The sequence below is a fragment of the Macrobrachium rosenbergii genome, chromosome 3 (assembly GCF_040412425.1).
Source record: "Macrobrachium rosenbergii isolate ZJJX-2024 chromosome 3, ASM4041242v1, whole genome shotgun sequence".
NCBI lineage: Eukaryota > Metazoa > Arthropoda > Malacostraca > Decapoda > Palaemonidae > Macrobrachium > Macrobrachium rosenbergii.
In genome coordinates this window covers 33,497,780-33,524,260 of record NC_089743.1, presented here as the reverse complement: position 1 = coordinate 33,524,260, position 26,481 = coordinate 33,497,780, and the positions used below count along the sequence as shown (strand labels likewise).

General features: G+C 37.3%; 1 protein-coding gene across 1 annotated transcript in view; it reads left to right on the top strand.

The window, feature by feature from the left end:
* LOC136854164 (poly(A) RNA polymerase, mitochondrial-like) overlaps positions 1-17,937 on the top strand; it is a 133,890-nt gene extending 115,953 nt beyond the window's left edge. The window contains exons 10-11 of the mRNA XM_067130435.1: positions 392-505; positions 17,214-17,937. Of these exons, the coding sequence (XP_066986536.1) occupies positions 392-505; positions 17,214-17,588 (489 nt within the window). The 3' untranslated portion in view covers positions 17,589-17,937. The remainder of the gene's footprint in view (positions 1-391; positions 506-17,213) is intronic.
* Positions 17,938-26,481: the final 8,544 nt, after the last annotated feature.

Below are 26,481 nucleotides of genomic sequence, written 5' to 3'. Positions count from 1 at the left end.
GATTCTTCCTGGACTATAGATATGTTTTTATTTAGGTTATCAAAACCTCTAATTTCGTAATCAGTCTTTTAAAAATTTTTTATCCTAAATACTGTACCCATACCTGTAAACATACATAAGATAGAAGGTCTTTATTTGATGGAAAAATTAGTTTATGCACAGTTAATATTAGTAAAATATCATCTATTTTGCTTGTATATCTGCATACACATTTTCGTAATAGAAGACTTATAAACAAAATTGACAGAATAAGTAAAATCACAGAGTAAAGAATATTGAAATGATCTCTTCAACTTGAGAGGCGTAGTGTCTGCACTCAACATTTAAGGATTAAGGAAGTACAGGAAATTAGTCTTGACTGTTTTCAAATATAGCTTTTAATTCTTGACAGAATCCCCTTGAACGGGACCTCAATGTAAGCCGAAATGTCACTTTTGAAGAATTGGAAAGGCTCACCACAGAAATTACCAATGCCCGATATCTCCTAGAAGGCCTAGAATCTTTGGTGAGTTAATTTTTATTCCTACTCTGTACGTATGTAATTGCATGTGAATGAATAGTCTTCATCTAAGGAGAATTTTTACTTTGAAAGTATTCTATGGGATAGTGACAATGTTCCAATAATTTTAAAGGTGTTTTTTTTAGCAGTGAAGTTGCATTTGGTGAAGCAGTATTTATTTTTTGTTGTAGTGATATTTTGTCTTTCAGAGCATGAGTTACTTCATGCAATACCTTCTCTTGTTTATCTATCTTTTTACTTTTGTTTTTTTACTTGAATTTTTTTCCTCAACAAGTTTTTGGTACATCTTTCAAAGATTTAGGATTGCTTTGTTAATGTGGTTTTTGTCAGGCTTCTGTGTGAAATAAACCATTGCATTGAATTTTAAATTTCTTCTACAGATTCAAAAGTTTAAATTAACCAAAGCATTAAACAGATTTCCTGTGGGACATTTATGTTGGGAATGGAATATAGTTTTTGCTCTTATGGTTCATGAATATGAATTTTTAACCAGTAGGTGAACTTCAAGGTGAAATGATGTCATCCATGTAAGTGATTGTACCAGTTATTGAACCTTGGTGGACAGTACAAAGTCAGCTGTGTAAAGATTGCTGTATTTAATGGCAAATAAGATGTACACTTTTTCCAAAAAAATGACACGAAAGATTATCTCTGGATCTTGATGCAAAGGTGAACCCTCCCACAGGAAAATTTTGCCCCAGATGGGTATTACTACCTAGCCTAATACAGGTTCACAATCCTTTGTCTGAAATTCTAAAACCAAAAAGCTCTAAAATTGGAAATTTTTTGTGGAGGTTAGAGCATCATCATAATGTAATGCTGTGTATAGTTCCACTTAGTGTTAAAATTCATGTGTTATATATATTATGTATACTCTTGTATCATGACTTTCTGAATCAGATTCTTAACCTGAGAAAGAGAGAGAGAGAGAGGGACTCTTTCAGTTATATTTCACATATTGTCACATTATCATATTATAGGATATGAATATACAGTAGTAATCATGCACCATTTGCACTTTGGTATTGTTTACTTCTTAAAATCATCAGCTGATTGTATTTGACCATCATGACTTCCATTTGTTACTAAATGAAACATTATTTGTTTCTTTAGCCATAGCTACAACATTAAATTTAGTGACATACTTTCTTAACACATTCTCCATTGCATGGAGGACGAATAATAATTTATTTTACTTTTATTTATGGAAACCATCTTGAAAATATGCAAAATTTTAACAAGTTGACAGTTGCAATATAATTCTTATATAATTAATGTGTCTTAGTTGTGGTAACTAACATCAGTCATCCCCTGCAGGGGGATAGTGCTGTCAGTGCATCTCATGTAGTGCTGTAGTGCACTGTTGGCATTATTTAAGAGTCTTTGCAGCCTCCTTTCGGCCCCAAGCTGCAACCTCTTTCATTCCTTTTACTGTACTTTCGTTCATATTTTCTGGCTTCCACTTGACTTTCCACCCTCTCTAACAATTGTTTCATAGTGTAACTGCAAGGCTCCTCTTGTTACACCTTTCAGACCTTCTTACTGTCAGTTTTCCTTTGACCTCATAGGTCCCAGCACTTGGCCTTTGGCCGAAATTCTATATTCCATTTCCAACATCAGTCAGCAGCTGTTTTTCAAAGTTATTCATAGCAACTAACATCAGCTAGCTGTTTCTAAATTCAGTTATGTCAGTACTTTCTGTTATTTATGCCAGTGTTTTGCACTAATGGTGAGTGGTTGTTAATTATAAGCAGTAGTAATGAATTCTCAGACAAGCCACAAGTTTGGTAAGCCCTTTAAATGTATAAAGATTCGCATTTTACCTATTGAACTTTTGCTTTTAGCCCCATTGATTTTTACTGCTCACACAATATCAAAACAGATAAGAAATAAAAGCAGTAAGAAATTTTTTGCATATTTGTTGTAAAATATTCATGTAAGTTTACAAGAAGGAAGATTCAGTAACTTTTTTTTACTTTTACATGCTTTTTCTAATATTTCTATGCAATTTTCTTTGTAAAATTACATTTACAACCGACATATCATAAAAGACAAAAACAAAAAACAACAGCCACCCCTATGTATATTTACAAGCAAATTTACAAAAAGACTCATGTGAGAGAGAGAGATGCAGTACCTTCCCCCTTGAAGTCACAAGCATTACTGATACTGGCCTAACTCTCACTCTGTATAAAAGTTGCCATTAGTGAATTTATAGCATATAGAAGTATTGGCACCTTTGTTTCGAATCATTATTACCATAACAGTGGTGCGTAATTCTGCTTCACACTGAAGCTCAATCCGTCCACCTCCTCAAACCAGTTTTACTTCACACTGAGGATAAATCTGTCCCTTAAGGGTTAATATTTCATGAAGTTTTCCAACCCAATCAAATTCAAGCAGATGATCAAGAAATGAGAAATGTTGGTCAGATTTTTGTGTAATTGGTAAGTGTTAAGAGGAAAAAGGAGAGGATGGCTTAGAAAGTGATACCTAATTAGTCCATGGGACTATTGTAACGCTGCATCGAGTATAAGACTGGGTCCCAGACCAATCAATAATTAGCAGATCACTAGAACATTTTTAAGTTACCAGAACTATTTTAACTTATTGATATTTGAACCAGAGGTTATCACCAAAACCTACTATGACCCTTTGTATTAAATATAAGTGAATTCTAACTATAGAATGAAATTCTCAGATTATCAGATTTAAGCATCTGTATGAAATTAATGTAGGTAACCAAAGCTCAGAACATTACATAGAATGAACCCCCTCAATATGGGACCACCTTGGCGTGGTGAGGGAACTCTTGAACCCCAGGAATTTGTTCCCGGGTTTGAGTCCAAGAGTCTCATATACTACAGGCAGTCCCAGGTTAATGGCGGGCTCGGTTAACAGCGATCCGGTTTTATGGCGCTTGTCTAGTGACGAAAATCGCCGATAATTGGGTATTGGCGCCGATACATACCTAACAGAGGTGCTGATACCTGAAAATCAGCGCTTTTCGGCGCTGATAACCCCTGAAAATCGCCAAAAAAGTGCCAAAATCGCCGATTTTCGGTTAGTGATGATTTCGGTTATCATCACACCTTCGGAAACGGAACCCCGCCGATAACTGGGGACTGCCTGTATTATATATTTCTTTGGACTAATTTTGTGGAATTTTCCATTTTTTGTAAAATTTATTGGACCTGATAAATAGGAAAAGATATAGCTGGGATTGGGTTTATATCTGAAGCTAAATACAGTAGTGGGAATGGTGGTAGGACCATCAACTACCCAACAATGTTCAGACCTGAGAGATATCAGATTGATCTCTCAAAGCTGGAACTATTCATTAGGACTGGACCACAGATTCCAGGGTGATCTGGTTCTAGGGATAGGGCTCTCAGCATTCTATTTGGTTTGCCCATAACATGATTAACCCTTAAACGCCTACTGGACGTATCATCGTCGACTAAAATTGTCTGTTGGGTGCCAAGTGGGCGCACCGTCACGTCGACTACAAAAATTTCAACCTTCGGTCAACTTTTGACTCGATCGAAATGGTCGAAAAACGCAATTGTAAGCTAAAACTCTTACATTCTAGTAATATTCAATCATGTACCTTCATTTTGCAACAAATTGGAATACAACAGAAGATAGCTCATGGTTGTAGCTTTTATCAGTTTTGAAATATTTTCACATAAATCACGATAACTGCCAAAATTTCAACCTTGGTCAACTTTAACTCGACCGAAATGGTAAAAACGCAATTGTAAGCTAAAACTCTTACATTCTAGTAATATTCAATCGTTTAACTTCATTTTGCAATAAATTGGAAGTCTCTAGCACAATATTTCGATTTATGGTGAATTTTTTAAAAACATTTTCCTTATGTCTGTGCGGTAACTCGGTTTAACATCTCAGAAATTCTTTCGTCTCGTTGTCGTAATATTTGCACCGCTTTATATTAGTCGTTACATAAAGTTTTATATATGAAAATGTGCGCAATTTCATGTACAATACAACAAAAATAACTCATGGTTTTAGCTTTTATCGGTTTTGAAATATTTCCATATAAATCACGATAAATAGAAAAAATTCCACTTTCAGTCAACTTTAACTCGACCGAAATGGTCGAAAACTGCAATTATAAGCTAAAACACTTACAGTCTAGTAATATTCAATCAATTAGCTTCATTTTTTAACAAACGGGAAGTCTCTAGCACAATATTTCGATTTATAGTGAATTTCTTAAAAACATTTTTTACGTCCGCGTTTAATTCATGCATCATTTTGTGATAATATTTTCTCTGTGTTGCTTTGATCGTTTTAAAATTTGTTATATACCAAAATCATCGCAATTTAGTGTACAATATAACTAAAAAAATTAACTCATTAGCTTTAACCGCGTTTTGCTTACAGCGATTTGTATACAATTATATACGAGTTTTTTTTCGCTGTCATATATTCCAATATTTATATATGATAATGATATTTTTTTCATTTCTGATGGTTGCATACTAAACTTCAGGCAATGACAAAAAAAGAGCCAAAAATGAACTCTTAATCTTAAAACTAAGCGTGCTGTGATTTTTGAAAAAACTTTTTTTCTGCTTCGGCGCTAACTCACCGAATGCCGCCGGCATATGGGAGACGTTTTTGTAAATAGGGCTTCGGCGTTAAAGGGTTAAGTAATTCTTTAAGTTTGTCAAAGTCATAAATTTTATTAGGTTGGTTGTGTAAATTATGAATTATATAATTATCGTTTTTTATTCATATTTTACTGTAATACTCAATATTTGGTTGCAAAATGAAGGTAAATGATTGAATATTACTAGATCGTAAGAGTTTTAGCTTAAAATTGCGTTTTTTTACCATTTCGGTCGAGTCAAAGTTGACCGAAGGTTGAAATTTTGGCAGTTATCGTGGTTTATATGAAAATATTTCCAAACTGATAAAGCTACAACCATGGGTTGTATTTTGTTGTATTGTACATGAAATTGCACACATTTTCATATGTAAAACTTTATGTAACGGCTAATATAGAACAGTGCAAAAATTACGACAAAATGACGAAAGAATTTATGAAATTTTTCGCTGAGCTGCCCGTGCGTAAGAAAAAGTTTTTTCAAAAATTCACCATAAATCAAAATATTGTGCTAGAGACTTCCAATTTGTTGCAAAATGAAGGTACATAATTGAATATTACTAGAATGTAAGAGTTTCAGCTTAAAATTGCGTTTTTCGACCATTTCGGTCGAGTCAAAGTTGACTGAAGGTTGAAATTTTTTGTAGTCGACGTACGGTACTTCCACTCGGCACCCAACGGACAATTTTAGTCGACGTATGATACGTCCAATAGGTGTTCAAGGGTTAATAAGGCTAAGGAACCTACATTAATAGTAGGTGATTTTAATGCTTACAACCCAGTGTGGGACTGTAATTGTACAGACTCAAATAGAGCAGGAAGTAAAATAGAATTCATAGATTCATATGACGTGTGTATAAATGATAACGAAACCAGCACATATTTTTCTAAAACACATGGAACATTTTCCTCAATCGACTTAACTGTATGTACAACAAACAGTTGACAGATTGGATTCGAGCACAGTTGACGACTTGCATACAAGTGACCATTTCCCAATATTAATTTCATTATTACCAAATAAACCCACCAAGCATATCCCTCAATATAACATTTATAAAGCAGATTGGGAGCAATATGAATTCCACACTAGGAATATCCCACCATTTGAATATTTAAAAGACCATAATGAAACTAATAAATTTCTTGTTGATTTCATTAAAAATGCTGCTGAAAAGCAATACCAAAATCCAAATCTCTTCCAACAAAACACAAAGTCCCATGGTGGTCTGAAAAACTAACAATTAATAAAAATAAAACACCAAATTGGAAGACGATTAGATAATTTGAATAAAAAGCCCAGTAAAATAAACAAAACATTACCGATACTAGAAGGAGCTTTACAAAAAATGACTATATTATTATTAGAAATTGATACATTAAAACCTCTGTATAACAAAATATCAGCAAAATTTAAAAGAGAAGTAATTCAAGGAAGAATCATTTCATGGAGGAAATATGTATTAGATCTCTCTAATAATACTCCCATGCAAAAAATATGGAAAAAATTCAGGAAAATAAACGGTACCCATGTTACACCACCTAGACATGCCATAATAAAAGAGGGGAAAAGAATACTTGATCCTAAAGAAATAAGTAATGTAATAGGAGAAAATTTAGCAAAAGTAAGTAGTGATAATAATTTAGATGAGCATTTCTGCACAAAGAAAAATAGTAAAGAATTAATAACAATAAATTTTGAAACAATAGAAGATGATATATAATAGAAAATGTAATATGGAAGAGTTGGAATATGCTCTGTTGAATAGGAATAAATCTGCCCCTGGAGGTGACAGAATTTGTTTGAAATGGTCTGCCATAGCACCTTTGGCAAAGGCATACTTATTAGAGTTGTATAACCACTTATGGCTTCGAAATTTATTTCCAGATGAATGGCTATAATTATTCCTATCCCCAAAGCTGGAAAAGATCCCAGTAATGTAAACAATTGCAGACCAATATCTTAAACAAGTTGTTTATGCAAATTAATAGAGAAAATGGTAAATGCTCAACTAACATGGCACATTTGAGAAAATAAAATTTTGACTCCCACTCAGTTTGGGTCACAGTGTAACAGATCTACACTGGATTCTCTGTCTAACTTGGAAGACCACATACGAAAAGGATTTGAACTATAGCCATCTTTTTTGACATTGAAAAGGCATATGACACTACATGGAGATATGCAATATTAAAAACATTACATAAAAACAGCATCCATGGATGTTTACCTAGGTTTATCAAAAACATTCTGACAAATCACACTTTTCAAGTGAGAATTGATGATGTATTAGCAAGTACGTTTCCACTTGAAAATGGTATTCCACAAGGAAGTGTCCTTAGTGGCACACTGTTTGCCGTAGCAATAAATGATACTGTATCAGTAATAATCTATCTTTCAGAATTAAAAGTAACTTGTATATGGATGATTTTGCCTTATATTATTCAGCTTCTCGCATAAAACACGCAGAGCGAATTATTAATAAAACTATGATAAAAAATAGATGAATGGGCCTCATCTGCAGGGCTTCAGATTTTCAATATGAAAGACTCAAGCAATAATGTTTTTTAAAAATAAAAAGTGGAAAAAAGGTGAAGAAATAGATTTAAAAATCAGAAATCATTCCATACCAGTTGGCAAAACAGCATAAGTTTTGGGATTAGTATTTGATACTCACTTGAACTGGAAACCCCACATAACATCCATGAAATCAAAATGTAAAAAAGCATTAAACCTAATCAAAAAACTATCAGACACTACTTGGGGAGCTGATAGACATACCCTTACTTTACTGTATAAAGCAACAGTGCTGTCTGTCATTGATTATGTAAGCAAAATGTATGGCTTGGCATCAGATGCATAATGAAGGCCTTAGAATATGTTCAGGCTTCAGAATATGTTCAGGAGCTTTTCGATCATCACCAACGTGTCTCTCTCTCTCTCTCTCTCTCTCTCTCTCTCTCTCTCTCTCTCTCTCTCTCTCTCTCTCTCTCTCTCTCTCTCTCTAGAGAGCTAGTAACAATGAAGAGTGCCCTGAGAATTCAGACAAATGATTCTCCTCTCTCTCTCTCTCTCTCTCTCTCTCTCTCTCTCTCTCTCTCTCTCTCTCTCTCTCTCTCTCTCTCTCTCTGAGAGACAGAGAGAGCTAGTAACAATGAAGAGTGTCCTGAGAATTCAGACAAATGATTCTCCAACCAAAAAATTATTTGGATTAAGAGATGTGTTTATAAGCAATCATCCACCTCCTTTCCCAATTAGAGCTAGAAGATTGTTTGAGTCGCTAATTATAAATATACAGTTACCTTTAATATTAAAATTATCTCCTCCCTGGACAATGAATAAAATGAGAATTTGTACACACTTAAAATATTTATCAAAAAGTTATTCATGTACTCCAGAATACCATAGACAACATACAGTAGAACATATAATCCGAAAAGGTCCACATTTGATAATATACACTGATGGATCTAAGTCACAATACGGAGTGGGATATGCTGCAGTATCCCCAGACAAAAGGTATTAGTTCTCTCTACCAGATAATGCCTTGGTATTAACAGCTGAGGTATGTGCAATAGCATCAGCCATAAAAATTATTAGAGAAGCCTCATGTAATAATTTTGTGATTTATTGTGACTCCAGAAGCGCTATAGAAGCCATTCAAAGCTATAATAAAAAAATAATATTGTACAACATGTTAACCCTTAAACGCCTACTGGACGTATCATACGTCGACTAAAATTGTCTGTTGGGTGCCAAGTGGACGTACTGTACGTCGACTACAAAAAATTTCAACCTCGGTCAACTTTGACTCGACCGAAATGGTCGAAAAACACAATTGTAAGCTAAAACTCTTACATTCTAATAATATTCAATCATTTACCTTCATTTTGCAACAGATTGGAAGTCTCTAGCACAATATTTCGATTTATGGTGAATTTTTGAAAAATTTTTCCTTACGCCCGCTTGGTAACTCGCTTTCGGCGAAAATTTCAGAAATTCTTTTGTCATTTTGTCGTAAGTTTTGCACTGTTTTATATTAGCCGTTACATAAAGTTTTATATATGAAAATGTGCGCAATTTCATGTAAAATACAGCAACATACAACCCATGGTTGTAGCTTTTATCAGTTTGGAAATATTTTCATATAAACCACGATAACTGCCAAAATTTCAACCTTCGGTCAACTTTAACTCGACCGAAATGGTCGAAAAACGCAATTGTAAGCTAAAACTCTTACATTCTAGTAATATTCAATCATTTACCTTCATTTTGCAACAAATTGGAAGTCTCTAGCACAATATTTCGATTTATGGTGAATTTTTAAAAACTTTTTTCCTTACGTCCGCGCCAGAAATTCTTTTCACACGTTGTCGTAATGTTTGCACCGTTTATATTAGTCGTTACATAAAGTTTTATATATGAAAATGTGCGCAATTTCATGTACAATACAACAGAAAATAACTCATGGTTGTAGCTTTTATCAGTTTTGAAATATTTTCATATAAATCACGATAAATAGAAAAAATTCTACTTTCGGTCAACTTTAACTCGACCGAAATGGTCGAAAACTGCAATTGTAAGCTAAAACACTTACAGTCTAGTAATATTCAATCAATTGGCTTCATTTTTCAACAAACTGGAAGTCTCTAGCACAATATTTCGATTTATGGTGAATTTAAAAAAAAACATTTTTTTACGTCCGCTCGTTACGAATTCATGCATCATTTTGTGATAGTATTTTTTCTGTGTTACTTTGATCGTTTTACAATTTGTTATATACCAAAAGCATCGCAATTTAGTGTACAATACAAAGAAAAAACAAATAACCTGTTATCTTTAACCGTTTTGCTCACAGCGTGATTTGTATACAATTATATATGAAAATTTTTTTTTCCGCTGTCATATATTTCAATATTTATATATGATAATGATATTTTTTTCATTTTTGATGGTTGCATACTAAACTTCAGGCAATGACAAAAAAATGAGCCAAAAATGAACTCTTAATCTTAAAAACTAAGTGTGCTGTGATTTTTTGAAAAAAACTTTTTTTCCGCTTCGGCGCTAACTTCCGAACGCCTCCGGCATACAGGAGACATTTTTGTAAATAGAGGCTCGGCGTTTAAGGGTTAAGCTTTCACTCCATAATTGTATAATAAGGGAAAAAATGTTGAAATATGTTGGATCCTTGCCCATGTGGGGATTAAGGGAAATGAAGAGGCTGATAAAGCAGCTAAAGAAGCAGTCCACATGACAAGAGCAAATGTAGACATCCCTATTAGTGACTATATAAGATATATAAAAACAATCATTGTAAGTAAATGACAAAATATATGGAATGAAGAACCTGAAAATAATAAATTAAAAGAGATAAAATCCAGTGTTGGAAAATGGAGTTCGTCATATCAGAGAGAGAGACACATACACAAATAATTCTGACGCGTCTTCGAATAGGCCATACTCGTTTGACACATGGACACTTAATGAACATTCCATGTGGCCCTCCTCCCGAATACCCAGATTGCAAAGTGTTGATAACAGTTAAGCATGTACTGGCACAATGAACAACACATTTGTAAAAAAAAAGCGTGTAAAACAAGTATGGAAAAAATTTATTCAAAAATAATTGTCATCCACTAATATATCCCATTCTCTCTGTGGGACGTGTCAAAGAAAATGGGTAATGATAGAGGGATAACTTGCTCAAGATGTCCTGATTCTCTCAGGATTTTTGAAAGTCCAAAAATTTTTTTGTTTTGCTGTTTTCTCAAAAATTATTTTTTAAAAAACTAAATGTTTATTTCTCCAAGAAGACTAAACCAAATTCAATGAAACGTTTACAGTGTGTTGGATAACTACATATCTTTATTTCTTTATTTTGTCATTGGGAAAATCACTTTTCTGTGCAACTTTTAATTTTGCTTATTATTTTTTAAAAGTCACATCATGATTTTTTTCAACTGCAAAACAAATGAACTTAAGAGGTAGAGCTTCTAAATTCCCCCATGAGAGAATTTTCATTATTAGTTGTAAAATAAGCAGTAAAAATTTGAAGCAAATCCATTCAGTAATAAGGTAAAAACAGTCATTTACTTGATAATGGGGCATTATGGCGTCGGCACTCCCCTTAAACAGCATTTATGTCAGAAATGGAAGGCATTAGAATTTTTATGAAAATTACCCCAAGCAACCCCCAACCATTTGCATTTAGAGTAAATTGTATAAAGAGTCAATTAAACAGTGAAGGGTGGAGACTTGATCAGCTAGATATTCAGTTAGCCCCCACCCCCTGGAACCTTCCAGAGGTAAAATGCTGTAGCTATTTTAATTCGATGAAAGCAGAAAGATCCAATGAAGCAATCAATGTTGTTAGATCATTCATCCCAGCATGATAACTCTGTTGCATTTTTCACAGATGGCTCAAAGTCAGATGCTGGTGTCGGCTTTGGAGTGGTCTTTCGTAATATAGAAAGAAGCTGGGGTTTATAATCTGTTGCCTCTGTTTTTACAAGAGAACTGTGTGCAGTTTTAAAGGCCATGAAGGAAATTTTAACTCTGAATGGAAAGTTTTACTGTATATTTTGACTCAAGAAATGTTCTTGAGTCTTTAGAATCTTTTAACTTTTCACACCCACTGATTTTAGAGGTATTGGAATGGCTGTTTTTCGTAAAAAGTTGTAAAGAAGTAAATATTTGCTGGGTGCTTTCCCATGTTGGGTTTCTGGGGAATGAGCAAGCTGATCAACTTGCTAAGTCACCAGTCACCTCTCCACAACCCAGGAGATGCTTGCTACCTTAGGGATGTATTTCATCTTGTAGGTCAGAAAATTAAAAACTTTTGCAGTCCCTTAAGAAAAATATTGAAACAAATCACAAAATATGCAGTATTATGTTATTAGTATCTTCTTGGTCATATCTCCATATGCCAAGGATACTAGAAATGGTAGAAATGATGTTGTGCAGGCTAAGGATTGGACAGATAAGACTCACTCATGAGTTCTTGATGTCAGATGAAAGCCCTCCATTCTGCAATGACTGTATTGTCTCCTTGACTGTTAGACATTTGCTGGTTGAATGTCCTAGTCTTGGGGATCTAAGACTTAGGTTCCTCTCATGGGGCCATGACAGAGATGTACATTTTATCCTTGCTATGATTCTCGAGAAAGATTGCGATATATTTTATCCTTGCTATGATTCTCGAGAAAGTTGCGATATAGAGCAGTTATGTATCCTTGTTAGGGAGGCAGGCCTCCTCAACAAAGTTTAGATCATATACATATACAATATGTGTGTTTTTTTGTATAGCATATAGTATTTATTTGCAGATACACTGTATATTTTTTTATATATTTTTTAGATATTTATTATTTGAAATTCCTTTAAGATTTTTTGTTTCTTATTTAATTTCATTGTGGCATCAATAACCTAGACATTGTGATGCCAATTTTAGTAACCATAAATCCATTAATCTACCTGAATGTTAGGCATTAAGTGCCCAAAAAGTCATTGACATGGAGGAAATAACTTGCCAATTGTAGTTTAAACAGAAGATAGAGGATTTGCAGACTCAGATAGTGAAAATGATGAGAGTGACGACAGTTATATCTTGGAAGGCATAGGGTCATTGGATATTGATGATAAAGATGATGATGATCCAGCATATCAGCAAGATGATGATAGATATAATGAAATTGCAGTGTGAAGCAGAAGTGAGTGATGAAATACAGAGACTGATGGGAAAAAGTTATTTTTTCTGATATGGTAGGCACTCAAGTAGTAGGGTAGATGGTGTCCAGACGATGGCACTTTGGCCAGAGTTTCAGAAAACGATTGTTGGATTAGTAGAGAGCATTATAGCCCTAATGATTATGCTTTTATTAGGATGGCAGGAGTAATGCATGGTTTTGGATTGAGCGCTGGTTGTGAGAAATAAGATTATTTTGAGCTTTTTATCTCCCCAGATCCCTGACCAGTTGCCATCACTAGGGGCTTAGAGGATGGCAGCTGAGAGGCACTGCCCCAGTGCACTGATTACCTATGTTAGGCATCAAAGCCACGGAAACCTTGCACCTCAGCTGCTTATCAGACAGATTGTAGACAGGCCTTTTTTTCTCTTAGGAAGTTTCAGATTTCCTTCTATGAAAATGGACTTTACAGTGAAAACTCTGAAATAATTATGATTATGGAAAATTCTGCTCTGGAAACTTTAATGGAGGTTGAATATGGATAGCAAGTGTCAGCCTCATCCCAGCATCCTTATGTTTCTTCATGTGTGGGGTTGTCTAGTTAATATTGTCAGTTAATGAGGCATTTGTTGGGAATGTCTGAGGTAACTCTTTTGCCACAGCTCTTTTCTCATAGTTGGGTAACATTTAAGGCTGTAAACATTAACATATCTGATTCATAGAGGCCTTCTATGAGTTATGATTTACTTGCCCCCACCCCCATATCTCTCTCTCTCTCTCTCTCTCTCTCTCTCTCTCTCTCTCTCTCTCTCTCTCTCTCTCTCTCTCTCTCTCTCTCTCTCTCTCTCTCTCTCTCTCTCTCTCTCTCTCTCTCTCTCTCTCTCTCTCTCTCTCTCTCTCTCTCTCTCTCTCTCTCAACTAGTAGGATTATTCTACTTCCTGGCTCCATTTCTTAATGTGGCCTTGTTTAATGGAATAATCATGCTTTTCAGCTTTTCTATTTAATATTATGTTACTAGAGTTTTAGAGATTTCAAAGTTGGGGCTTTATCTTGGCTCTCGGTCACCTTCATGGTTGAACCTATGATTCTTTGTTGAATATGTCACTTTTTAGACCATTTGGGCCATGTTTTAGGCCACAATGTGTTGTAATAGCCTTCATTTTGTTCTTCTTGCACTGCCTTCTGTGGGTCTGGAGATGTATCTTTTGGTGATGTTTTGTTCTTATACATACTGCTCTACTGCTCCAGGCTTGTAAATCATTGATGGGCTCAGTAGGTTACACTCTTTTGTCAGCTCTGGTTATTTTATCAGTCAGTGGCCCCCGGCCATCTGTGGGACTGGTACTGGACATGGCCATGCTCTTTGCCAGAGCTTTTCCTTGTAAAGTTAGTCTTATTGATATTGATTTTTCATTCTTTGTGGCTTATCAGCATGGCTAGCCATGGCCTTGCCTTAAGTATGGGGTTACAACAGTCATCGCACTCTTCCTTATATTCTTCAGACGTTTGAAGGAGGGGGAATTTTTTACCTGACTTCACTGCTTATGCCCCCTTGTGCATTGAGCTGTCCTTCTTTAGAATTGCTTATGGGAATGTCCAGAGTCTGGAGATGCTTTCCTTCTGATGAACTTCTGGTAGGAATGTCTTCCTTCTTGGAGTAATCTGCTTTGTCCTTCCTTTAAAATAGCAATTCAGGTTCATTTATAATAGTTGTCTGTGTGATAACAAGTGGCTTTTACAATAAAACAAGTTTTTGTATAAACCCATTCATCATAAACTCAAAAAATTTTTATACAGACTCATTCATCATAAACACTGATTCTCTTATCTCTTCCCCACTCTAACAGATGGAGATTGGGAGAGTAGAATGAAGAGCATCAATATGTATACCAAGTATTACCAAGTTGGCTGAGCATGAATGTTGGAACTTTTTTTTTTTTGGCTTTGTGCACACAGATGCAACCTACACAGTTCAAGGGTATTGATGATGAGTTGGTTTGTATAAAAACTTGTATTCAAAGACTTTTTTCCCAATTTTTTCAGAAGACTTTTTTTATGTAGGTCTGATGGTATTCTAAACAGAAGTGCTTCCTTTTATTCTATAAAAGATTGTTATTGGTGAACAAACTTTTCAAAAAGATCTGCAATCATTTTGGCTGATTGATTGCAGCCCAATTTTCATTTTCATTCAGCTTCAGGAATCCTCAGTTAACAACACTTGAATCCATTGTATTGATTTTGCCTGTGAAAAATCGTGGCATTGGCAGATGACTGAATTTTCTGGTGGTTCCAGAGCTAGAAGTTATCAGTCCTCTCACTCAGTAGGCTATCATGGCAACCCACAATCAGCCTCTACCAGTATACTGTATTATTATTATTATTACAGTAACCCTTCCATTATCTGCATTTACGTTATCCACAACTTGACATTATTCACAAGCAGCTGGCACCCATCCACCCGAGATATATGTGTAATAAATAAACAGTTCACGAAATTTTCAAAAACTGTACTCTGATGGTTGGTAAAGCTGCACAGGCATAAAGAAGTGTTGGTAACACTGCTTGCAGGTATAAACAGACCAGGAAAGGGTTTTGGCGGGTCGGAGGTTGGGAAAAGGTTTTCAGGGTGGGAGGGGTGTGATAGAATGATTTGAACATGAAATTCAGACCAAAGGCTGAGCACTGGGACCTCTGAGGTCATTCAGCACTGGAAGGGAAACAGTAAAAAGGTTTGAAAGGTGGAACAGGAGGAAAACCTCGCAGTTGCACTAAGAATCAATTATTAGGAGAGGGTGGAAAGTAAGATGGAAGAAAGAGAGTATGAACGGAGGTACAATAAAAGGGATAAAGGGGGCTGGAGGTAGGGCCCAAAGGGATGCTGCAAAGAATGTTAAGTAATGCCTACAGTGCACGAGGTGAGGTGCACAGATGGCACTACCCTCCTACAGGAGGAGAGATGTGATGGTTGTCTGCGATAGGAGGCAAGGGGGTGTGATGGTTGGGCAGGATGGGAGGGGAGGGGTGTTATGGTTGGGCGGGATGGGAAGGGAGTGGTTGGCAATGCTACCTTGGGTAGAGAGAAGTTTGAGTAACCTTGCCCACTGGCAGAGAAATGGTGGTAGGGGGGAAGGCTGTGTGGGATGGATGGAGAGGGTAGGTGGGTGTTTGACTTCTTTAGAACTTTTGTGGTTGTTAAAAATACTGTGTTGTCTCACTTTTATGCCTTTTTTCACATTTTATTAAAGGATATTAACTCATCATAAAATCATCATGCTTAAGCAAAAGAGAGAGAGAGAGAGAGAGAGAGAGAGAGAGAGAGAGAGAGAGAGAGAGAGAGAGAGAGAGAGAGAGAGAGAGAGAGAGAGAGAAGCTCAACATGTTGCTGACATCTATAAAAAATTTCATGACAAAATTTGCATTTTTGATAGTTTTAATTATTAATTTACTGTGGGAGGTGCCATGTCCCATGCTTTGATACACGTCACCATAGTGTAAAAATCATATATTAAAAAGAATATATATTTTTTTTTATGTGTGTACTGGCAATCTGTGAAGCATCAATTTTCAAAATGAATGGGAAACTGTTGGTGTATGGCATTTTTTGCAGAGTATTTATGACTTTTTTCCCTCATGCACTCAGTGGTAATCATCAAAGAGATGTGCAGTGAAAATTATGACAAAACCCTCAGCAGGTTCCAGATTTGTGCTATGGGTTCTTCTCTCCTTTCCAGGAACTCCAAATGGTTCCTTCAGTCACAGCCTTATCCTCCTAGTGTGTGTAGTAAGTTGCTATTGAGGATATATAAAAGTAATGTATGATAAAAATGTAATTCAGAGACACTTTTTGATTCAGACCTTAATTGTACTCCTTTAAGCCTCTCTGTCCTGTCAAAGCTACTTAGATTATTCAAGAAGTGATGCAGTTTGCAACTTGGGAGCCATATATTCCCACATGAATGTACTGAGGGTAACAGGCCATCTAAATTTTTATTCTACCAAGATTTGGGGTGTGAAGCTCAAACAGATAGCCTATGCAAAAGAAATGAGTTTGTATTAAAAAAATTTTTACTCTAAAAATTATATATTTAGTAGACACTTTTGGTAGTAGTAGAGGAATTACTTATTAAATCCTGTTATTGCTCGCCAGTTCATAATTTAAGATGCAGTGTCATTTTGTATCATGATAAAATATTTTCTTCATAGGAGATTTTAAATATTTTATGTTGCCTCTGTAACATGTATTTTGGCATTATTTTAGCTAAAATATTAAGTATTATCAGTGGAAATTTTTTCCAAGACAAATCTTGTAAGATTAAAAAGTAGACCTAACAATATCTAAAAAAATAATGTAAATATTTCCTATGTAGGATCAAGCAAAGCATGAACCTTGGGGTATTCTTCGTTTGTGCAGCAGTAATACTCATCCTGTGGCACTGAAGGCTGGCAACATTGCTATCGACTGGAAAGACTTCTTTTCCCCAGAACCAGAGAGAGCTTCTTCAACAAACGTTGCAGATGAAGTATCATTATCCAGTAGGAACACTTCACCAGAGCTAAATACTGCTTCAACAAAGAAAGGAGTAAAATTTCATGAAGATGTTCAAAGAAGCAGTAAAGAACAATTAATCAAGAGTTCAGACCTTAATGGTTTGGTTACAAAATTAAAGGTTAAAGTGGGAAACACTAGAAAGCCAACTAAAAATAAAGGGCATCGCTCAGGAAAAATTACATATAAATGGTGAGATTTCTTACTAAGAAAGTAGCTTTTTCTTTGGTGCCTCCTACAATTTATTTAGTTAAAGGCCTTGGTGGTATGTATGTAAAAAATATTTAGGCTTTATAATCTGACATTGTGGGATGTAAGAATTATCATCTCAAAATACCTTGGATGGAAATGTTAAAACAATTTTTCATAGTGCACCTAGTTAATGACTAAATAAGGAAATTCAGGATATAAAGCCAAGCACTGGGACAGAGTGCTTAACACAGTAATAATAGGGAGTTTGAGTGGTTGGACTACAAGAAAAGAAGATCCAGAAAATAAAGTGAGATGAAGTACAAGGATCTTGGAGAAATACCATAGTTATACAGGCAGTCCCCGGTTATTGGTGATCCGGTTTTACTGCGCTTGTCTAGCGACGACAATAACCAGATTTTCGACACCGATTCCCGGTTATTGGCACTGATCTCCGGTTATCGGCGCTGATCCCCGGTTATCAGCACCAATAACTGGATATCGGTGCCGATAACCAGGAATTGGCACTATTATCGCCAATTTTCTGTTAGCGGAGATTTTCAGTTATTGTCGCGCTGTCGGGAACAGAACCCCCGCCGATAACCAGGGACTGCCTGTACTAATGGGCACAGACAGTCCCCGGATTATGTTGGGGGTTCTGTTCTGACGCCACTCTGTAATCTGGAAAATGACGTAATCCAGAACGTCGCAAGAAAAATGTATAAAAATGAGAAATAAAGTGATGAAAGCCTCATCTTTGTTTAATCCTCTGGGTGTACTGTACAGTATTTTACTTGCGTTCGGCTGTGGTGTGCATCAAAAAACCTCCAAATTTTGACTTTATATTGTAGCTGTATGTACTTTTACTGTTCTGTCGCAGCATAAGACGACAATGTAACTTCAGAACGTTTGCTGTAACCAAAACAGATTTTTTGATGAATATATTTGAAGAGCGATATTATCATGGAACGACTTAAGCCAAGACCGATGTAACCCAGGGACTGCCTACATTAGAACAGCAAGATGGAAGAAAGAAGGCAGCAATGGCTGCAGGAAAGGTAAAACATGGGTGCAACTAGGGGCTGAAGGAACACTGCAAACACCCTTCAATATTGCCTATAGTGCACTGTGAAGTGTGTGCAGTACACTGTAGGCAATACTGAAGGGTGTCTGCTGTGTTCCTTCAGCCCCTGGTTGCAATCATGTTTTATTTTTACTACAACCATTGCTGCCTTCTTTCTTCCACCTTGCTCTCCTAACGTAGGCAGTCCCCGGGTTGTGTCAGTCTTGGCTTATGTTGTTCCTTGGTAACATCACTTTTCAAATATATTCATCAAAAATCTGTTCCAGGTTACAGCAGATGTTCCAAGGTTACATTGTCATCTTATGCTGTGATGTAACAGTAAAAGCACACACAGCTACAATGTAAAGTCAAAATTTGGGGATTTTTGATGCACACCACATCAGAATGCAAGTAAAATACTGTACAGTACACCCAGAGGATTAAAGATATGGCTTTCATCACTTTATTTCTCATTTTTATAAATTTTTCTTGCAATGTTCCAAGTTACAGTGCAGCATTGGAATGGAACCCCTGACATAATCATGTAGTTGATTGAATGATGCCCTTATAAGAACAAGATGCTATTGTGGAGACCTAGAATGCTATGTTAAATGCCCAAGGAGGTTTGCTCTCTGTTATAGGACAAGTGCAGAGTGGCCCCCATAATAGATGGTATAATAAAGTCCTAATTTGATTGCTGGAGAGACTAAAGGGGAGGTCTACCCTTAAAAAATTATGCCACATGTGTTGTAGATGCAGATGTGTTTAACACCATAATATGTAATACTGTTAAAGATGTAACAATCTTCATTCAACACTAAATTCCTATTGGTTGAACTAATGTACCTTGCCAATCAATGTTAGGGAGCAGTTTAAGACCCTTCTGCATTTCTGGTGGAGGAAATGAATGCTTGATTAAGTAAAAAATTGTTTTTTATATTGGGTACTTTTTGCAGAAATGCCAGTGGATGACAAATATTTGAAATTCAAGGTAAACACATAATTGTTTCTTTAGGAATAAAACCACTTGCCTTTCACATGTGGATTATCCTTCAGCACGAGCTGGAATGGTGGTTGAATCTTGGTAAACAAGGCAGTTAAAATGGTAGAAATGTTTTGGGGAGAGCTGGGGGTTACTTATACTTTCCTGAAGTTCTTCAGCTGCCAAGGTGATCGGATGCTTCCTGCTGTCTTCCCCATACGACACTGAATTTTGGATGAGTACTCCATTTTCTTTATTCCTTTTTAGTGTGATTACCCTCTCTCCTATAGACTTAAGTAATAGGAGGTATAGGGTTCCATTGTTGAGATAATGGATGGGGCAGGGTTCAAAGAAGAAGCCTTGGCCATGCAGGGGTCATCAACTAGGGATCCATGGTTAGGTTTTGGTGGTGCTGCCATACTGACGACATGGGTCAGAATTACTAAGGTGCCAATAGTAAAAGAAAGCAATCCTTAATTTATCACCATAAAGAAATTTGGAAGATGGAAAACTGTATAGAAGATAAAGTAACCTGGTGAAGTACTCAGGCTAAGAGGAATAGTCCCTGCAGGGTTAGAGATTCTCTAGAATATGACCATTTATATTTAAAGAACCTCAGAAATGAGAAGAAGCATTTGTTGCCCGATTTGTCCTCCTCAGTTTTGTTTCATAACACATGAATGGTATAGATGTTCTTTACATGTACCAGAAAAGGACAAAAGGAATCAGCATGCAAGAATTGACCCTGTAGGGCACATCACTGACCATCAAACCTTTCTAACCTTCATAGGTAGCGCATGCTACCAGATTTACTCCACCTACTCAGCCAATTACGAGTGCAGAAAATCGAATGGAATACAGAATTTAGACCAAAGGCCAAGTGCTAGGACGTATGAGGTCATTCAGTGCTGAAAGGGAAATTGAAAGATGTAACAGGAGGAAAATCTTGCAGTTGCACTAGAAACAATTGTTAGAGAGGGTGGAAAATCGGATGGAAGTAAGAGAATATGAACTATGAACAGAGGTACAATAAATTGAACGAAAGAGGTGGCAGCTAGGGGCTGATGGGATGCTCCAAAGACACATAAATAATGCCTACAGTGCACCATGTGAGGTTCACTGACAGCACTGCCCCCCTAAGGAGGCTAAGAATGCACAACAAGGACAACTCCAGCACACCAGAACTTCTGTAACAAGAAAGAGATAAAGTTGGAAGGTGCAGAATTAGATGGGTAAAAGAAGAATAGGGATAGGTGGGTCCATGAAGTAATAGGGTGGGAGATAACCTGTCTGAAACCCAGCCTAAAGTACGGCCATTGCTATAATCAATGTCATGCATTAGTTGTCAACCAAGGAGTTAAATTTGTAGGAGGAATGAAAGTGATAGAGGTCTCAAATTTGTTGGAGGAATGAAAGTGAATAGCGGTCCCAGATTTGTAGGAGGAATGAAAGTGACAAAGGTCTCAAATTTGTAGGAGGAGTGAAAGTGATAAAGGTCCCAATGTTCAGTTTAACTCACTGCAGAGATGGTAGGGACAATATTGCACTGACTTCAAGCTGTAAACTCCTCCAAGCCCCCCACCTCAAAAAGGATTTGGTTCAGAATCCTAGGATCATTACTAGGAACCCTGACCAATTGCGTACCAATGTTTGTGTGTCTTCTTTAGCAGTCCCGGTGGTTGTGGTGATGCTTGTAGCCAAGCAAACTGACATGACTTCTCTTCCCCCACCTCAACGAACAAAGGAGTTTGATAAGATGGTAAGAAGGAAGAAGCGTTACCATCATTCTTCCTCCTGGTTTTCCTTGTCATCATTGTCCTCTACTTCATTGCTTAGTAATCATCTTCCTCCTCCTCATTCTCAGACTCTTTCTTATTGTGGGAAGAAGGGAAGTTCAAGGCTTGTTGGAAGAGGTCCAGATGAGCTTCTTTGTATCACTCATGCTCTTTTTGTATGAGCAGAGGTATGCTTGCTTCTAGGTGAACACTACCTCAGGCAGGACTAGTGCTGTAACACTTACCCACTCAGACATGAGGACCATTCCATTATCTTCCCACTGAACTGGGATGGCATTGTCAGTCCCCTCCATCCTCACATCTGTCATGGGCTAGCCCTGCTCCATGCAGCTTGGTTGAGCTGTACAGAGGAAGCCTGCACAGCCGTCTGCTCTCCACTCCATGCTCATTTTCTGTACTGTGCACAGGTGAACAGGAAGCTGGGCTTTCCCCATCCTTCGCCTTTGGGTCTACAGGTGTGTCGGATGGATCCCACACCATATCTTCTTGCTCAGCACACTTGTGCTCACAGGGGACATATGCAGCGTGGGTGCACTCACTTTGGGGAGAGATTTGTGGTTTCTACCTCTTGTGGTCATGATTCTCTAATCTGGCATGAGGGGAGAGAGAATAGTCATCAGGACTGAGATGCTGTTGGTTCCCATCTGTCTTCACCACCATAGAAAGGCTTGACTGGTGTTGGATGGGAGCAGGAGTGAAAGAGGAGCAGAAATGTGACGTGACTCCCTCTCCTGTGGAGGAGGGGGTAGCTTGGTCCTATGGGGGATCCCTTAGGTTCTGAGGGACCTGATCGTCCAGAACCCCTTCATGCCAAGTTGGAGCAGCGTTTTCAGGAGGTTATTTCACTCATTCAGAGCAAATTTTTGGTTATAGTGTGGAGGCAAGACCTTTGGTCAGGTTGCTATGGTCATTGTTATGTTGTAATGTTTTGGCAGAAGTGGACGGCCTGATCTGTGGGTGTGGGGGTTTCACTTGTTGCTAGCAGACCAAGTAAACTTCCCCTGCCTCTTATATGCCACCAGAAGTTCTACAGTGGAGGATGCAGAGAATCTGCATTTCTGGTTGGATGCATCAGTCTGCTGACTGATGAACAACCTCCCCTTTGAGAGAATTCATTAGGAAAGCTTCATATTCAGCATAAATAAGTCCAATAACTTTGAATCTGTATCAATGAATTTGTGCATGTAGTGTCTTGGTTAGAGCTCTTAATTACCAAGTAACCAACTGATGGGCAAATGTGTTCTGTTTTTATTTTCTTGCCAGGTGTCCCACAAGAGGAACCTTTTACTGCAGAATAGTTTGGTGCTAGGTTCCTCTCTCTACTTTCCCCTGGGAAAGGTACATATAGTGGTTGAACTTCATTGGGAGAACTCTCAGGACTCCCTCTTCACCTCTGTGGCAATGTTCAAACTCCCTCAGGGAGGTAAGGCACCTTCTGTTAAACCTTCAGATCCAGTTAAACCCTCCTTGTCTGGATGCAGAAGCAGCCCTAGCTTCAGAAGCCCAGACTAGAACAGCATTCTTCCTCCTCTGCTAAGAAGGGCAAGAAATGTTTCCAGCCTTTTCATCCCACCTTCCTCAGTGAGTCAAAGAGGGGTGGAAGAAGAAGGGAGGTGGTTGTTTAGAGTGGCAATCTCGCTCCTCCACTGCCACAAGTGGGGGATTGCTTATCATGCCATGGGCCGTGGGGCAGCAACAAGAAATGGAGCCGTGGGTTGTCAGTCCCTTGAGGCATATACAGGCTTCTGTTCAAGAACTTTGCCTTTCCCTATCCATGACACCAATTCTGTTCAACCTATACACTGGATTTGTAGAAATCTTGAGCCATGGTAGTGAAGGGGGAAACCATGATGGAGAAAGGTGCTGTTGGAGTCATAGATCACTGATCTTTGGGATTTAACAGCTGCCTCTTCCTGATAAAGAAGGGTTCAGGGTGCTGGACACCAGTCATTGACCTCTCAGTACTGAAGGTACATGCAGCTGATTCTGTTCATGATGAGACCATTTGTTTACTGTTAGATTCCAAAAGAGAGTGAGAGTTCATGATCTTGATAGACCTCAAAAGTACCTCTTGTCTGCAACTACGCATTGTTCCAGTTTAAGGCTTTATGCTTCAGACTGGTGATATCTCCTCAGGTGTTCACCTTAGTATTTGCTTGGGCCTATTTGAAAGGCAAACTACTTCTATGGTACCTGGATTATTGGCCAACTCTGGGCTACTCCAGGAAACTTGTGGGATAAATATGTCAGTTAACCTTTTTCCATAACTTACGGATTGTGATCAACTGGCAGAAGTCTGAACTCATCCAAGCAGCAGATAAATTATCTGGGCATGCTTCTGGACACTGTATCAGAGAAAACCTCCCCATTGGGCTAACGAAGACAATTTCAAGGAGTCAATGGTGCAGTCCTTGTTTAGGTAGAACAGCCTGCTCACCAGTGGCAATTAGTCCTAGGTTATCTGTTGTTGTTGGAAAAGCTCATCCCTCACAGCTGGTGTCATCTTCAGCCTCGAAGACATCTGAAGCAGAATTGGTCTTCCTCTGAACCTACCCACCCAGCTCCCTCCAGAAATGCTCCTGTTCTCAGAATCATCAGAGGTTGGGGCACACCCCTGAGAGGAGACTTCATTTCAGATGTGTGGACATAGGACTTTACATCTGCATCTCACTGGCTGGCACTGCAGGCATTCCAGAACAACTTGCAAGGACACTTGAGTAGCAGTGATGAGTTACAGTCAAAGGAATGAAAGGGGTTGCAGCTAGGGGCCAAAGGAATGCTGCACAGAACCTTAAGTAATGCCTGCAGTGCACTGCATGAGGTGCACTGACAGCACTAACCCCCTACAGAGAGATCAGTGGAAGTTTTCTTTTTATCTGTGCTTTCATGAGAGTGGTCTCTCTGACTACTTAAAAGCCCACCTTTCTAAAGAACTTTTCAGTCTTTCAGGTAATGAGGGCTGGGGGTCTGGTGTACAGTAAACCCCCCATATTCGCAGACTCAACCTATTCACGGATTTCTCTATGGAACATATATACTGTACACATTATTCGCAGAAAATTCGCCCATTCGCGGTATTTTTCACCGAGAAATATTCACTATTTACTGTATTTTCATGACTAAATGCACTTTTTGTGATAAAACTATTAAAATACTCAGTTACCCAGGTAGTGCTCGAGTTACAATAATTAGCCTTACAATTCGATTTTGCAATCGGGTAAGCAATTAATACCGATACGACAATATTTATATTTTAAAATTTCACACGGATGCAGGCAGCAGCGTACAATCAGGCAGCAAAAGAGACCAACTTCTTTTCCTTCCCCCTCTTTATCCCATCTTGTAGTTAAAAAAGTAAAAGAGAATGATAAAAGTATTGTTAGTAACGTTATACTCTTGCGTAAATGCATACAGCCATAAACAACCAAACAAGAATCTGTTATTGTGCTTATAACCGAATCGGATAACAACAGCCGTTTTGCTTGTATTTCAACCATCGTACAGTAGTTAAAAATTATGGTAGTTATGTTACAAATGACGTTAAGTAGAATAGGACTGATATATTTTAAATTATACCCTTATTCGGTATGGATAAAGATCGGCAAGGAAATATGCTGCTAAATTTAAGCAGCAAGTTGTAGCTGAAGCTGAGAAAATGTTCAAGCTGCTAATGACTATAAATTATCATGCATCGGCAACATGGATGAAACTTGACCGTAATTAAAATTGGAGAGAAAGTATTTTAATCAAAACTGCTGGGCATGAAAGAACACATATTACTGCTGTTTTCACACCAATAAAAGATAAATACATAAAGCTCATATTGTGATGAAGTCAGGTGAAAATAGTGAGTGGAATAAATTTTTTTTTTTGCACAAAACATATGCCCCCAAACGGCCAACATCATCTATTAACAAAAAAAATAGCTAAATTAATTTAACAGACTTTGTATAATGAAAAAACCCTACCCCATGTAAATAGAGTACAGTATCTAGAGATTCATTTACGCTAACTAGAAGCAAGAAAAGCACTCTGAACTCAGTTGAATACGGCAAAATAAACTTACCGCGTAATCGACTTCCAAACCAAAACATTGATCGCAATTTGTAACACAAAAGCAATATGAGACTATATACAATATTATTGAATATTATTGGATACAATGAAGTAAAGCATATCATTTTAAAAGATGTTTGGAAAAGATGCATATTCGTTATGTTGATGTTTGTATAATACGATATTAATATGTGAATATAGAGTACAGTATAATGCAGGCTAGGCTACCGTATATATATACAATATATACCATAGTTTAGGCTAAGCTAATTCTTGTTTGTTATTCAATTTCTGTATTGAATCAATCATAAGTCAATCTGTGTGAACCTCCAGAATTAGCTGATATTAATAATTACTATACCGTATATGTATAAAGTATACTTATAGTTTGGGCTAGGCTACCATATTATACTGTATACTTGGTACTGAATACCCTAGTGTAGGCTAGGCTATATTCGAGAAATGTCTTTTCTAACAAACGATGGGTTTTTTTTGGAACCAAACCCCATTGTAAGTACGATTATACCTGGTATAAGCATTTTTTGAGTTTGTCTTTTGTATTTGAACTATCAAAATAGGCAGAACTAGTGTTTTTTTAAGGGTTTTAAGTATTCACGGATTTTAGCTTTCTCCTAGGGATCCAGGGTAGCTCCTCAACAAGTTGTGTAATTACTGGCTACTGCCCGAATACCCCATGTCTCATCTAAGTATAAAGACTTGGTACATTCTTGAAGATGTTATTGAGAAATGAATAGTTATCCCTTCCTATTACTGTTCCCACATATGTGCATCAGGGCTGATGTACTCACTGGAACTGAATGAGATTAAGGTAAGTATATGATGACAAGCATTTGTTCTACAAGTAAGGTAGAGAGCTTTTCCTTGAACCCATCATTCATGTTTAGCCAGAAAAAGCCACCTGCTGATTTGCCAACTTCCACGCGAGTTGTCATAGTTCTCTGATAAAACTTTTGTTCTTGAGTGAGTTCCCACAAGGAACTCG